Below are 16126 nucleotides of genomic sequence, written 5' to 3' on the forward strand. Positions count from 1 at the left end.
GAAAGGACCACACTCGTTGAGCGCCTGCTCTGTGTTGGGAACTGCACTCGGGGCCTTCACTTCTGTTATCTGGTATCCTCAGAATCACCCCCGGGGGCAGGGATTAAAATCCCCATTTTACAGCTGAGGAAACTGGCCCAGAGAGGTCACACGACTTGCTCAGGGCCACACAGCTAATAACCAGCAGAGCCAGGCTTAGAAGCTGAACTGAGCCTGGGTCCAGTCTCCTCCCCACATCACATGGAAAGACCTGAAGAAGCAGCACTTGGGACAAGAGTGACAAGAATCGGGACAGGGTACTCCTGGAGGTTGTGTGAGTGATGCTCACCCTCGATGCTGTGCCCAAGGTGAGAGCTTGGGGCACAAGATGGGGCAGACTCGGGGAAGGAAGGCAGGCATAACAGATTTCTTACCCCGTTCTAACCCCATCCACCGCCTGCACAGGACCTGGCATAGAGCAGACATTTGAAACAATTCAATGAATGAATGAATGAACAAATGAATGGGAATTGAGGGAACTCCTGGGCAACCACAGAGGCTGTTGTTTCAAACCCTCCAGCATCAGCTGGTGCCAGGGCTCTTTGGAGGCTGGAATTCCTGGGAACCAGCCAGGCCTCAGCCCCCTGCATCCCCACCCCCACCTCGCCCCAGGGCCTCCTTAATCCCTGCCCTCAGGGAGGGCCCTGCCAGCAAAGCAAAAAGCCAGGAGCAGAAAGGGCTTTAAACAGCGAAAGCAGCTCCCACCAAACCCTTCATTTGCTTCACTTAAAAAATTACTTAGACAACCTCCTCCCCATGCAGCAGCCGGCTCCCTCTGCAAGCCGTCCGGGCTCCCGAGCTGCTCTTTCAGCCTCTCATGAATATGTGGAAAATAAAACAGCGCCTGTTCAACCCTTAATGACCAGGTTTATGAAGAGCTTATTGTATCTCAAAGAAATGAGACAGCAGTTGGTGTTGCGAGATATTAATGTGCTTTTTACAAAGCTGATGAAACCTCCTTTTAAACTACTTAATACCTGCAAGCTGAAATTTTCAGGCTGAAGCGGTAAATTCCCGGCGGCAGAGCAGTAAATTCCTTGGCCTTTCCGCCTCGGCTTGGCCTGAAGTCCCTGGGCTCAAGGTGGGGTTGGTACAGCACCGGCACCTTTGACCCTTCTGGGTGGGAGTCCAGCAGAGATTTCAAGGTCGTTGGGCCCCTTAGCAGAATAATCCTTTCTTGATCTCCCTACATCCTCATCCTCCAAAAGCTCAAAGCCAGTGCCGAGAGATGCCCCCTCCTCAGTTTAGCCTGGACCACAAGACCCTGCGGGACCTGGCCCCTGCCCCCTCCCCAGCCATCTCCTGCCCTCACCTTCACCCATCCAACCCTCTCAATGGGACCAACCTTTTTGTAAACCTCCAATCTTACAAAGATGTCTTTGCGCCAGCCGACCCCTCCCACGGGATTGCTCTTCATCCTGTGATGTGCTGATACTGGTTTGGTTTGGTTTGGTTTGGTTTTTTGCTTTTTAGGGTCACCCGTGTCATATGGAAGTTCCCAGGCTAGGGGTCCAATCAGAGCTGCAGCTGCCCGCCTAAACCATAGCCACAGCAACACCAGATCCAAGCCTCATCCAAAACCTACACCACAGCTCACGGCAACACCAGACCCTTAACCCGCTGAGCGAGGACAGGGATCAAACCTACATCCTCACACTAGTCAGGTTCGTTTCTGCTGAGCCCCGACAGGAACTCCCTGATAAATGTTTAATGACTGGTTCTCTGGGAGGGAAAGGGGGACCTTGATCTGTAGTGTTTGCTGACTGCCAATTGCTGTGGTGCAAATACTCCCACTGTGGCTGATTTCAAGCGACTCGTTTGAGATTGAAAGAGACCCTAACAATCAGCTCCTGTGAGCTGGGGCAAGGCAGCTCCAGCACACCATGGCCTCCAGGCTTCCCTGTTCCCCCCAACTCTGCCCCAGAGGGCCTTCCTGCTCACTCCTGAGTCCGCAGCACTTGCCTGACTTTGCTTTTGCTGGTGCCTCTTCTTAGAACTTCCCACCCTCCACCACTTCCTCAGCACACCCCAACACACACACACACACACACACACACACACACACACACTCCTACCTGCTTCACCCGGCTAATCCTCCACCTTCCAAGTCAAGAGCCCCAGGTCACACCCACACACTTACACCCCTGGATCTGCAGCCCTCTGTCCTCCCAGACACTCCCTGCTTTGTCACAACACACACTCTGCACCCCCACTGCATCCATTCTCTGTCTCCCATAGACAATATCTTTTTTTCCTCTGTCCTCAGCAAACTGTACAGAGCAGGACATACAGTCGGTGCTACAGAAACATTAGCTGAACAACTACGCTCCCATAAGCACACCCCTCCAATATAGGATGTGAGACATTACATTCTAGTAAATTCTGTGCTTTCTGTATTTTTCCCCAGACTGTGAGCCCCTAAAGGGCAAGGGTCAGATCAGGTTTGCCTCCATCACCCCAGGGCCAGGCAGATACTTAAGTCAGCCTTAGTCTCTGCCCTGGGGAGACAGAGCCTACCTAAGAAGGAAGCCAACTGAAAGGAAAGCCCAACAGAGATGGTGAGAGACATCAGATTTTTTTGAGCACCTAGATCCATCTATGCCTGAAGCTCTATCAGTCCCTGGGCTTGATGACCACTAATCAAAAAGAAATACAGCAGAACTCTAGGCTGGTATCAGGAAAACAAGATGACACTACTCTTCACTGTCAGTAGTGATGACTGTTGACACGGATGTCCTACCAAATTTAAATTCCTCCAAAGGTGATGGGGTCCACTGGTAGCACCACTGCTTCATGAGCCTCAGCACCACGTGAGTCAGACTGAGTGCAGGGCCACTGAGCCCCAAGTGCTCCTGGAGACTCCTTACACTTCCAGCTGACCCTCACAGCCTCACCCATCACCATCAACCTCAGATACACTTAGGACTAATCCCGCCATAGCCTGGGACCCCGTTTATCTGGGTCTTTTCTCACTACTAGCCATTTGTCCCTCAGGGTTCTTTTCCTCCCCTAATCTGACCCACAAGATCCCCAACTCCTGCCCTGGGCTTTCTGGAATTTTGTCCTGATGTCAGCAAAATCCTCCCTGTTCTCAACCTCCTGTCTCCTTGCTCTGATGGAACCTGCCCTCCTCTGAGGACAGCACCCTTGCCATCCCCCACACGGGAGCCTGGGGGTGGTGGGACCCTCCCATCTCCTGGCCTCGTCCCTAAAATCCTTTCTCCCTGAAACTCATCCCGGCCTTCTCTACCCCAAAATCCCCCCTCCCCCTTTGCCCCCCTCATTCTTCAACACCCCCCACCCAGGCCTCCCCCACCCATTCCTTGAGAAGCTCACCACTGGTGCTGCCTCTTTCCCTAGCACTGCCCCTCTGGGAGTTTTCACAAGCAGGTGAACAGTCCTCCCAGTACCTGACTTTGGCCCTTGCTCAGCAGCCTCACCCTGGGCAGCAGTGGCTCCAAGGTTGTGACACGCAGAGAAGGGGGTGGCTGTGACTGAGGCCCCATGACCTTTCCTGCCCCCTAAGGATGGGTGGAGGGGTGAGCTCTGTGCCTTAGGCCCTGCATCTCTATGGGGAGCCCAGGCACAGCCAGCTCTGCAGGGGGTGCAGCAGGACCCAAGCACACCAGAACTTTCATAGAGCCCTGAGCAGCAGGACCAGGCTGTGCTCACCCCACTGCCTGTGAGAGCACTGCCTCTGAGGTTTCCATCCTTCTCACCACCCCCGCCCCCAACCTCCACCCCCAGCACTGGTGCTTGTGAGGACAGAGGGCTATTTCTCCGCGAAAGTCCTCCAACCGACAGGTTTGGGAGAAAACCCTGTATCGTGGAGACAGGAGGAGTCTTACTCTAACCAGGAAGGGCTGGAAGCATCTGGTGTGGTGCCCCGTGTCAAATCGCGGTTCAGACAGGGCCATCATTTTGCTTGTAAGAGCCTCATCATCAAAAGATCACACCAATAATTTCTAAAAACCAACCACTGATTTGGAGCTTATTAGAATAATTTGATGAATCATTTGCACTTCAACACTTCACTTAGTAAGCAGATTTAGAATATACACTTGATGTGTATAGGAAATAAAAGGGAACATTTAGGTTTGTCTTATCTATAAAAGTAAAGTCGTTTTGTCTTGTATATTCACCTGCATGAGTTTTGCTCAACACTTAGAATGCCTCCCTACCTCCACCTGGCCTGAGCCACCAAGTTCACCGTCTTATCCTTGCCCCTGACACCACTGATAACCATGCCCCCTCCACAAGGTCCGTCTTTTGCCTCGGTTCTCTAACTCCCATGCCCCTGAGTGTCTCCCCACCATCCCCCCAACAGCTCCTTGACCCTCGCCTTACACGTCCGATACATGGATCCCCCACCTTTTCACTGTCCCCTTTGCCAGTCAAGAGTCTGATTCATCTTCATAATCACTCCATTTCCCCCGCTCCCCTACTTGCATTCATGTCACAGACCCCCATCCTCCAGCTAGATTGCAGCCACACCCTAAATGTGAAAAGCACAGAATCTCAGAAGGGACCTTCTGGCCACCAACACACAGTCTTCACATCTCAAGCCTGAACCGTTCCCTCTCCTACTCCCATGGAGAAAAATTTCACTTCCTTCCTCTTTCCTCAAACCTCCAATCTTTTCTCCTTTCCTCACTCTCCATTGACGGTCCTGCTTCCCATATCGCCAAGAAAATAGAAGCAACCAGAAGAGGAGTTTCCCAGGCTCTCACTCTCCACCCATCCCCTGCATCTGCATCCACCGAGGCCCCCTTTCCTCCCAGGGCAGTGGACACACCATCACCCGTGGAAGGCCAGACTTGCATTGGCACCCCAGACCTCATCCCTTCTCACGTTGCTCCTGCATTGCTCCAGCCCCTCCCCGGGTTGTCAGTTCTTTCCTCTCTGTAGGACATTCCCACCAGCATCACTCCTGTCTTAACGCAGTGCGGACACCCCACTAGCATGCGCAGGAGGACAAAGGGAGGTTGGGGGAGGGATGACAAAGGATACGATGGGGGCCCAGGAAGCTAGTCCAGCATGTGCGAAGGCCCTGTGGTAGGAGCAAGCATGGAGAGAAGGGGCACGTACACAGAGAGGGAGGTGACCAGAGAGAAGCTGGGGCCAGGCCCCGTTAAAGATTTTGAGATTCTTCCCTAAGAGCACTGGGAAGCTGCTGAGGGTTTTAAGCTAGAGGTGGCTTGAACAGATTTGCATTTTCAAAGGCTCACTACGATTACTCAGTAGAGACAGATAACAGTGGGTACAAGATGACCAGTGGGGAGGCTACTGCCATCCAGGGAAGCAAGGAGGGTGGCCTGATGGTGGGTGTTGCTGTTGTTGGAAAGAAATAGATGAGTGTGAGAGATACTGAGAGCTAATACAGACAGGATGTCATGATGGATGGAGCCTGCAGGGAAGAAGAGAGGTTGGTGTTGATGGCTGAGCTCAGGCTTGCAGGAGGGAGCGATGCAGAGGCACTGGCTGACCTAGTTGGTGCCTCCAGAAGACTAGGCTTGAGGGACAGATCAGGAGTTCCGGTTCAGACTTGCTGAGTGTACGGTGCTTTTAAAACATCCGCCAAGAGACATCAAATAGGCAGATGAATACCCAGGTCTGGACCTCACAGGAGAGGTCTCGGCTGCTGATGATTCTGCACAGCCTCTCAACAAGCATCTCTGGAGCGCTTCTCCTGTGCTAGGCACCATGCCAGGACCCACAGTCCAAGGATGACCGGGGCATGGGCTGAGGCAGCGGAACAGCCAGGCTACTTGGGGAGCAGGTGCAGGCGTGGACCACCAGCCCAAAGCATGGGGCCCTTCAAAGAGAGACGTGGGAACACCACCCACGAGCCTTGGTTGGGAATTGAGCACTGGCCCCAATTTGTTAGGAGCCTCTGGGCAGTCAGGGCTGCCCTCCACACCTTGCCTCTGCACGGATTCCTTGTAAAGATGCCTGGCACAGAGGTGGTGCTGACGAAATATTTGTCAGACTGAATTCAGAGAAAACGAAAGTGCTTTGCAAAGTGCTTTGCAAATACACTGATTTGTAATGTAACAATGAGGAGGATATTTTATCAGCGAGTGCAAAGAAGACTCTTCTCCAGAAGGAAGAGTGTGCGGCTGGATGGGGAATAAGCTGCTGGGGGGGAAGCAGAGGGCCCCTGGTAATGCAGCAAGATGCTGAGAGCAGAGTGGGCAGGTCTCAGGACAACAGAGGAGCAGAGAGAGAGCAACATGAGGGGCAGGTAGGCAGAGAAGAGGCCTGCCCTATTGGAGCATTTTGAGCAAAGCGCTGTGCCCTTTGGATCCTACGAAGCTTCAGCGAAGCCACCCAAAGCCCGGATATGCTCTGGGAAATTGGTTTTCTTGCAGAAGTTGGGAAAGGAAGTGAATTTGGTACAGAGACAGTGAAGCGGGGCGTTGGAGAGTGAAGGTCAGCAATCTTCTCTGTCATATGTAGTATAGGGTTACCTATATACAATATTATATATAATCAATACATAATTATATATTCTATTTTGTATAGATAATCTAGCAGATATTCTATATAAAATAATACGATTATCAAAGTATATTATAATTAATATATATTATATATTATAATAGCTAGAAATACCTAAAATACTTATGTAAGCACATCTGTAATCTATACATACAGCTGTATATGGTATATACAGGTGTGTGAAATAATGCCTTAAAATTCCTAAATAATATCTATAGTACATTTTTTTTAAAAACCCTACTCTGTGGGCTACAAAGGCTCAGAGTCTTATAAGAAAATAAATTGCTAACACAAGTTGAGGATGGCATTCACGAGGTCAGATCAGCTACTTTTGCAGAAAAATCCTGAATGTCCATGGCTAAATGCAGTCAAGGCTCATTTCTCTCTGCTCTCACATCAACGGCCCCCGCCACATTTACTCACATCCCAGGCAGTGCTGGGAACACTTTATATGTGTCAGCTCGTGTCATCTCCAAGACAATCCGTGAAGGAGGAATTCCTGCGATCCCCCGCTTTCCCAGCAGGAAAGTGAGGCATCTCCAGAAAGCTGAGACAGACCCAGGGGGGTCCAGCTGCAGAACCTGCCCCTCCCTCACCCACTGGTGTCCTACCCTCCAGCCTTGGGAGTCGTTGGTCATTCCGAGAAAGTTAGCCAACATCGTGGGCCGATGCTGGCCTTGGGGAATTTGGTGGCCAGGGTTGCAAATTCTAGTCTCCGCCTGAGTTTTTGTGAATTGCATTCAATAGTTCACTCATTCACTTAGTGATCGCTGCTGGGAGCCCGCTGACCACTGGGCTAGGGGTTGTCATCCTGCTCTCACCTTCTCAGTAACCACCAAGAAAATATTTAGAACCAAAAGGCCTTTGTTTGAGCCTTGATTCCATCATTTCCTGGCCAGGAGCACTTATTCAGTCTTTTATCCTCCCTGAGCCTCAGTTTCTTCATCTGTAAAATGGAGATGCTGATACCCTGCTCACAGGCTGAGGGGTAGTCCAAGAGCCTGGCAGAGGGCCCAGCCGCCAGCAGGGGCTCAACACTAGGGGTATCTCAGAACTTTCAGGGACGCCGAATGGTGAAGTCCATGCAAATGCAGACAGGAAAATGCTTTGCAAGCTCATCTGAAAAGCCGTGGGAATGTTCGCAGGCCTCCGCCCGCCCGGGGGCTGGCCTCTTTGGAAAGTGATCTGCTTTCTCCCGTGTGAAACATCGCGAGGTGACTCCCAGCCGAGCTGGGGCACAGAGGCAGGTGCACAGACATTCCCCAGCCTCCTCCGTGACAGTCCCCAGGCCCGAATCAAACCCCTACCGCCCGCCAAGCTTCAGCTAATCCTCAGAAGCCTCGATGCAGAGACGGAAGGCCGGGTTTTGAAGTCTTAAGCTTTAGATCCTCTCCGCAGCACCACGGGGGTGTGTGTTTTGATTCACCGGGCAGATGTCCAAACACACAAAGTGATACCTTCTTTCGGGGGTGGGGGTGGTGAGGGAAAGGGCTGAGCCAGCTCCAGAAGAGCGAGAGGTCAGGAAGAGGCCGGTGGGCGCTGGGGCGCTGGAGACTAGGATGTCTCACAGCACTTTCTCCCCCTGTTTTCCAGGGAACTTCAAAGGTCTCTGCAAGCAAATCGATCACTTCCCAGAGGATGCAGATTACGAAGCTGACACAGCAGAATATTTCCTCCGTGAGTGCATGCAATTTTTTTAAAATCTCCTTCCTGGTTGTGGGTCCTGCCCTACCATTCTTTGAGAGCCAAAGGCCAGGACTACCTAGAGGTCCCTGTCACCACAGAGGGCAGGAAAAAGCTCAACCTCCCCCCTTCCCTCCTGCCCAGTAGGCAAACCTTCATGCATGCTGTTCCTTCTACCTACAAAGCCCTTCCCTCCTCTCTTTGTCTGGCAAGTTCCTACTCTTCTGCCAGGTTTCAGCTGAAACATCACCTCCTCCAAGAAGTCCTCCATACCCCTGCAAGGGTTCCCAGAGCACACACCTTTATCATGCTGTGGGGTCCTTTTCTATTTGAGCAACCATCTCCCCCACAGTCCTGCCAACTCTGCTAGGACTCTGATAGAACTCTACATATCTCAGCCCAGTGCCTGGCACATAAAAAGCACTCAGTAAATATTCTCTTTTTTTAAGTTAAACTATAGTTTATTTACAATGTTGTACTAATTTCTGCTGTACAGCAAAGTGACCCAGTCACATATATATATATATATATATATATATATATATATATTCTTTTTCTCATACTATCTTCCATCATGTCCTATACCAAAAGACTGAACATATTTCCCTCTGCTGTACAGTAGGACCCCATTGTTTATCCATTCTAATTGTAATAGTTTGCATCTATTAACCCAAAACTCCCAGCCCATCCCACTCCTTTCCCCCTCCCCCTTGGAAACCCACAAGTCAGTTTTCTCTGTCTGTGACATTTCTCGAATAACCCGATGAAGAAACTCATCAGGCAGTGCCAGACGGGAACATCCACTGAAACAAGCAGTGAGACCGTTACCTTCCCCCGCCCCCACGTCAAGTCAAAGTCAAATCCTGGTGTAAGAGCTGTGATCTTAAACCCACCTGAGACATATTATCAGGAGAAAGTATTTTGAGGCCCCAAGAAAATCTCTCAAGAATCAGCAAAAACTAACAAGGTAAAATGTTTCCCCAGGAAAGGATTTCCAGGAGAGGAGCTGAGGGTCCTTGATGCCTGGGACAGCAAAGCCACCACAGCAGAAGTGGCGGAAAGCTCCACTCAAGACTCTCAGGCAGCACTTTCCGAGGGGGTTTGCTCTCCTCCCACGGGCATTCCCCTCCATTCCCCACTTCTGCTCCCGGGTGCCCTTCCGGGCCATAAGCCTCCCTTCCATCCCCCACGGCAGTGGTTAGTGTCACCCTCAGATCACTTTTATGGAAAATGTAGGAGGCATTTTATTATACAGATCACCCCTGTCGCTTTTGATAATTACTCCCTGCATCAAACCCAACTTTCAGGTCAGGTCAGCCTGGAATCTGGGTTTCATTGCAAAGCCTGTGGAACACGAAGGCAGCCAAGCGGCTGGGAAGAGAAGGGGACAACACGTCATTTATAATTTTTTTTTTTTTAAGGAGGAGAATTACCATACAAGCCTCATCCTTTTTCTTTATGAATTCCTGCAAGACGCTGCCCGTAGCTGGAATTCCTAAAGGGTTGTTTGGTCATCTTCCCTGTTACTGGGTCTCAGGCTCTCAAAGGAGCCTGGCGGTGGCATAAAGGCAGATTGAGCACCATCTGTATGCTGGAGGCTGTGCTCAGTGCCGGGAGATCCAGATGAATGAAAGAGACAAGAGTCTGTGGCTGCAGGTAGAGCACATCCTGGTGGGAGGACCCTCAGAGAAACAGCTGGGCTAGGGAGGAAGGGCCCTGCAGAGATGTGCAGGTGTGGGGGCGAGGGCAGGGGTGTAGGGCCGTGAGTCAGGACGGCTGAGGACCTCAAGGGTGTAACACTTTATCAGCTGGATGCCAAGTGCTAGAGGTGGGACCTTTGTCTCATTCATTGCTCTGCCTAGAACAGCTCCTGGAATATAGTAGGTGCTCAATAAATGCTGTTTGCTAAATAAAAGAAAGGTACAGGCTTCTTCGGTGGCTATTCCTGCCTCTTCTATACCTCCATTTCCCTAATTTTAAAGAGAGAATTGCTTAGGGTGGTTCATCCTGGTGCCTCTGGACAGAAGACAGGAATGTGCATTAACGATGTAGGATTCCAAGGATCTGACTTGCATTGACTTAATCCAATATTTTTGAGCATCTATAACAGAGATTGGCAAACTTTTTCTGTAGAGGGAGAGATAGTAAATATTCCAGGCTTTGTGGGCCATAGAGTCGCTGTTTCAACTGCTCAACTCTGATTTGGAAGCACAAAAGCAAATATGGAAGCAAATGAGTGTGACTGCCTAGCTCCAGTGAAAGTTAACTTCATGTACAAAAACAAGCAGCCGGCCTCAGCTGGCAGAGGTTGCTGACCCATAACCTGTAAGATGCTAGTCTGAGACTAGACAACAAAAGTAATTTTTTAAAGTTGGAAGATGTGAATTCCTTTCATTCTCTATTAAGCCCTAACCTGGTTGGTTAGATTAGCAGGAAGACAAAGATCATTCTTCTAGAAGGACCCCTGCCCCAGTGAGGTAGGCAAAGCTGGACCCCAGGGAGGTGGGCGGAACTTCTCCTGGAGAGAGGCGAGTCTTTGGCCCAGGGAGGTAGGCGGAGCTGCATCTGGGTGGGCGTGGCCTGAGTTCGCTTCCGGTTTGGGTCTGTTAAACCTACAGCACACCCACCGTGTGGGTGGGCAGACCGCGAACGTAACTGTAGCTGCCTCAAGCAGGGATAGAAGGAATCGTGGGATGCTGAGGGAGCCTGGCCCCTAGCCTAGACTGGAGGTAATTACTCCTGAAGTTTTCCCAGGTGAGAATGTGACACCAAAGCAGAGACACGGGAACTAGAAGCATTCATTCATTCATTTATTCACTCACTCAGGAGACACACACCACCACTCAGGACATACAGGGCACTGTTGATGGTACAGGGAGCCAAGGATGAACAAAACACAGAAAGTCAGTACCTGAAAAACTTATGGTTTCCAAATGAGACAGGTTGGGAGGTGGAGGAATGTGCTGGGGGTTTGGAATAGAAATGCTATAAAGTTGGGTTGTGATGATCATTGTACAACTATAAATGTAATAAAATTCACTAATTTAAAAAAGAAAGAAAGAAAGTCAGTGCCTTCGTGAAAGTTACAGTCCGGTGGAAGAGACAAGGAAAAAAACAAAGAGCCTGTTACAATAACTCAGGCAAGAGATGAGGGCAGCTTGAACCAAGGTGGTAGCAGTGAAGGAGGTGGCAAGGGTTCAGAGTCTGAAAATATGCCCAAGAAACTGCCTACAGGATTTTCTGAAAGGCTGCCTGGGCGCTTTCAGGGAGAGGAAGGAACGGAGGATGACCCCAAGGTTTGCACCCATGGAGGGAGCAGGTTGGTCTGGAAAGGATGGAAGCTCAGTATTGGCCACATTAAGTTAGAGAGGCCCACAGGCCCCCTGGGGAGGTATCCTGCCATCTGGGACTCACAGGGCAGGGTCCGAGATAGGAGTCTGAGGCTGTCAGCATGGGAATGATATTTACACCTGTGCGACTTGATGAAAGCACCAAGGGAGAGACGCAGAGAGAGAAGAGATGCAGGAACCAAGTCCCCAGACTCCAAGACTTAGAAGCCAGGCAGAGGAGGGGCCTGGGTAACCGCTGCCATCCTTGACCCGCCAGCTGGATGGAGGATCTGAGGCAGAGAGGGAGGAAGGAGAATGCAAGAAAGGCATGGCTAGCCAAGAGTGCAGAGTTCATCTCCTGGGCTGGCAGAGAAGGTGGGGTTCTACTCTCAGGCCAGCAGGCTAAGCCTCAGACAAGACCAGCACTTCTTGGAGAACCAGGCAGTAGGAAGTTACCCAATTAATATCTGATGAGACAAATGAACGAATGAATGAATGCACGCGCTTAACTCCCCGGATACCTGGAAGGGAGACAGGGGCTGCTTGTAAGGAGGTGGAAGCAGCCAAGGCAGGGAGGGCCAATGCGGAGGTTATCCATGGGGCGATTTAGGGACTTGGCCACCATAGGAGGCAGGAGAACATAGCGGTGGGCTTTAGCCCACACTGGCTGGGTTCAGAGCCTGCTCTGCCACTTAATTAACTTCCCAGGCCTCAGAGGTCTCCAGACGGGGACCATGTTCATTGACACCTTCCCAGGGGTGTAATGAGGCTCCAGAGAGTCAGGCTAAGACAGCCCTTCACTCCAGCCCAGAGCATAGGAAGCACTCAGGAGGCCTCCGCCGTCCTCGCTGTGTGTGTTACACAGTGAAAAGTACAAAGGATTAGGGAAGAGAGAGTAGGAGTGCCAAGAATTAGTAGAGAGTTCCAAGAGGTCCTCACTGGGGAGGTAACATTTGAGCAGAGACCTGAAGGCAGTCAGGGGATGTGTCTGATCCTGCAGAGGTCCTAGGAAGAGCATTCGGGGCAGAAGGAACAGCCATTGCAAAGAGTCTGAGGCCAGCATGCTCGGGGGCAGCCAGGAGGCCAGGCAGTTAGGCAGAGCGTGTAAGCAGTGGGCGGGAGGCCAGGCCAGGATTGGCGAGCCTTGGCTTTACTCTGCGATGGGACCATGGGGAGGTGCTGAGCAGAGAGAGGCTGTGGTCTATGCTAACAGCATCACGCCACTTCTACTGGAGAACTGACTCCAAGGCTTCAGCAGGAGCAAGACCAGTAGGAGAGGACGGCCATAATCCAGGTGGGAAATGCAGGTGCTCAGGCCAGAGTGGAAGTGGAGGAGATGGATGATAAGGGGCTGGGCTCTGGAGCGGGCATGATTTATTGACAGTCTGCATGGGGTGGAGGGTGGGGGGGCGAGACAAAGAGAGGACTCAGGGTGACATCTGGGAGTCCTGGCTGGAAGACAGGGGACAGGGCTGCCCTTCTCTGAGGTCAGGAACGTCCAGGAGGCTGGGTCACAGGGAAGTGACCACCTTGTCATGATTTCTATTGCGGATTCTTTTTTCCTACTGGAAAAGCACACAGTAGGAAGGACCCCAAGAGGAGAAGCTGCAAACAGAAAGTCTGCTCCCACCCATGCCCCACCCTGCCCAGCACAGGGCCTGCCCCTAGTTCAGGCCCAGGAGATGTTTGTCGCGTGAATAAACAAGGAACCACCCTCCCTAAAGCTGCCTGGCTGTTCAACCTCTTCCAGGAATGAGGACAGAGGTGGAAGTAGGGTCTCAAGCTGAGCCAAAGCCACTCTTCCCAGGCTCAGAGAACCCCCTTTTCCAGCTCCCTCTGCTGGTCCCACCAGGCCCTGAGGGGGTTCCTAGGAACCTGGTGTGGGAGGTGTGGGGGAGACCAGATGTCAAGGTCTGGGCTTGGGATTTGGAGTGAAAGGTCCTGAATTCAAGATTAATCTCTGCTCTGTGGCCTTGGATCAGTTACTCAACTTCTCTGGGCCTCAATGAATACCAGTTCCCCAGGGGGCTCTAAGAATAACAAGGAGAAAAAGAGTTAGGGTGGTGCTTTGTTAAGGCTCCTCAACTGTCCCAGGGGAACAGGGAAGGAAGTCCACCACCTCCCACTGGAGTTTAATTTCGAAGTTCAGGGAAGCAGCCTTCCAGCTCCTGAAACGCTAGCGGCAGACACCCCCAGCTTCACCCTCCCATTTTACTGGTGAGGAAAAAAACTGAGGCTCGGAGAAGGGAAAACAATTTATCACAGCCCAGTACACTTTCTGGGACGCCACCTGCCTCCCAGAACGTTATTGGGGCTGAGCACTCCTGTCCACTGCCTCAGCTCTGCAGCCTCTTCTAGCAAAACTGTGATGAGAGGCCATCGTGGTAGGTGTGGCTAAACCGCTGGGCTCACATCCTGCAGCTCGGGGACATCCAAGCCACAACCCTATACTCACATCCAGGCAACCAGAGCAAGCGCTTCACAAACAGCGCCTCCCCTGCGTGCCCTCTGCCCACGGAGACAGTTTCTGTTCTGTCCTGGTTCATTTATTTAAGAGCTGGATGCCGCCACCGCCACGCTGACTTCGCGACCTGCACTTTAATAAACACCAGTCGAGGGAACCCCAGGCCCATGAGAAACAGCAATAATCCTCTCTGCTGGGTGAGAACGAACATTTCCTGGTGCTCGTAGCTACCAGGCACTGTTCTAATTGCTGCAGAGGCATTGACTCATCACCCCTCATTGCAGCCCCGGGAGCTGGGCGTGCAGAGGAGGCCACGCAGACTGGGGGCTGGGGGCAGGCAGCGTAGCCAGTGGGATGTGCAAAGGCCCACCCTCCTGAGCTCACACAGCCAATCACCAACCCCAGAGACTATGTGGAAGTGGGAAAGCATCCAGCACCTGCACAGGTGGCTCCCAAAGGAAGCTCAGTGGGCTCCAAAACTCCTTTCATGTGTCAACATATATCTCAAATGTTCATGGGACTCTTGACTGTGTGTGCCTGGCCTCATACTTTATACCTTATCTTCATCTCAAAACAACCCTAAGAGGTGGGGACTGTTGGCATCCCCATTACACAGATGAGAAAGGTGAGGTGCAGAGGCCACATGGCCAGGGTAGGGAGAGCATGGTGGACCCAAAGCTATCCACATCAGGAGCCCTCACTCCCCACCCTCGCCTCTCTGCTCCTCTCCCTCCCCCTTGTCTCCCTCTCTCCTCTTCCCTTCCCCCATCACACCCTCTCTCACTCACACAGTCACCCTCCCTCTCACATGCACTGATGCAGCCCCATCCCTGTTCACGGTCCCTGGCTCCCCGTCCAGCCAGTGCAAGTGCAGGAGGAGAAGGGGAGAAATGCCCCAGAGTCCAGATGCTCCTCCCAACCCAGCACATCTGCGATTCTATCCTGTTAGCTCACATTCCAGAGTAACAGGCACAAAGAGCTTAACTCCGTGCCCAGGAAATAAGGAGCCCCAGCTCCATATACGTGATCACTGATGACTCTTTTTCAAAATTTTTTATCATAGTTGATTTACAATGTTCTGTCAATTTTTGCTGTACAGCAATGTGACCCAGTTATTTATATATGTTTGTGTGTGTATATATAATATATATATTCTTTTTCTCACATTATCCTCTGTCACGTTCCATCACAAGTGGCTAGATACAGCAGGATCTCATTGCTTATCCACTACACATGCCATAATTTGCATCAACTGACCCCCAGAGCCCAGTCCATTCTACTTCCTCCCCCTCCTCCCTTGGTAACCATAAGTCTGTTCTCCAGGTCCATGAGTTTGTTTCTTTTCTATAGATAGGTTCAAAAAATAAATATATATGTATATATATAGATAGGTTCTTTTGTGCCATATATTAGATTCCAGATATAAGTGACATCATATGGTATTTGTCTTTCTCTTTCTGACTTACTTAGTATGAGAGTCTCTAGTTCTATCCATGTTGCTGCAAATGGCATTATTTCATTCTTTTCATGGCTGAGTAGTATTCCACTGTGTATATGTACCACATCTTCTTAATCCATTCATCTGTCAACAGACACTTAGGTTGCTTCTATGCCTTGGCTATTACAGTGAATAGTGCTGCAATGAACATATGGGTGCATGTATCTTTTTCAAGGAAAGTTTCACCCAGATATATGCCCAGGAGTGGGACTGCTGGATCATATGGTAGTTCTATATTTAGTTTTCTGAGATACCTCCACATTGTTTTCCACAGTGGTGGTACTAATTTACATTCCCACCAAGAGTGCAGGAGGTTCCCTTTTCTCCACACCCTCTCCGCCTTTGTCATCTGTAGACTTTCGAATGATGGCCATTCTGACCAGTCAGAACTCTGTTATCGTTACAGTGTTAACATATATGCTGCCAAAGAGAGCACATGATGACTATTTAGATTCAAGGCAGGGCTGGCACCTGGCTGGCCCAGCCTCATGGTCCCCAAGCAGAGGTCCGGGGGGCCCAGGGCCATTACAGATGGGTGGAACCCTAGAGATTACCTGGTCCAGCCTCAATCAGGATGCAGACCCCAGACCCAGAGAAGGAAAGGCCCACACT

The 16126-nt window shown here is 51.0% G+C and overlaps 2 protein-coding genes across 8 annotated transcripts in view; one reads left to right on the top strand and one right to left on the bottom strand.

Annotated features, from left to right (window-relative positions):
• CACNG2 (calcium voltage-gated channel auxiliary subunit gamma 2) overlaps window positions 1-16126 on the top strand; it is a 118914-nt gene that overhangs the window by 92523 nt on the left and 10265 nt on the right. Inside the window, exon 2 of the mRNA XM_021091537.2 lies at window positions 8134-8217. Coding sequence (XP_020947196.1) covers window positions 8134-8217 — 84 coding nt within the window. The remainder of the gene's footprint in view (window positions 1-8133; window positions 8218-16126) is intronic.
• The window catches only part of LOC146403132 (uncharacterized), a 109412-nt gene that overhangs the window by 89615 nt on the left and 3671 nt on the right, over window positions 1-16126 (bottom strand). The window lies entirely within an intron of this gene.

This window comes from Sus scrofa, chromosome 5, assembly GCF_054392235.1.
Source record: "Sus scrofa isolate SSC_HxYL_T2T_F1_AM1 chromosome 5, Sscrofa_HxYL_maternal_Yorkshire_Landrace_v2.0, whole genome shotgun sequence".
Taxonomy (NCBI): domain Eukaryota; kingdom Metazoa; phylum Chordata; class Mammalia; order Artiodactyla; family Suidae; genus Sus; species Sus scrofa.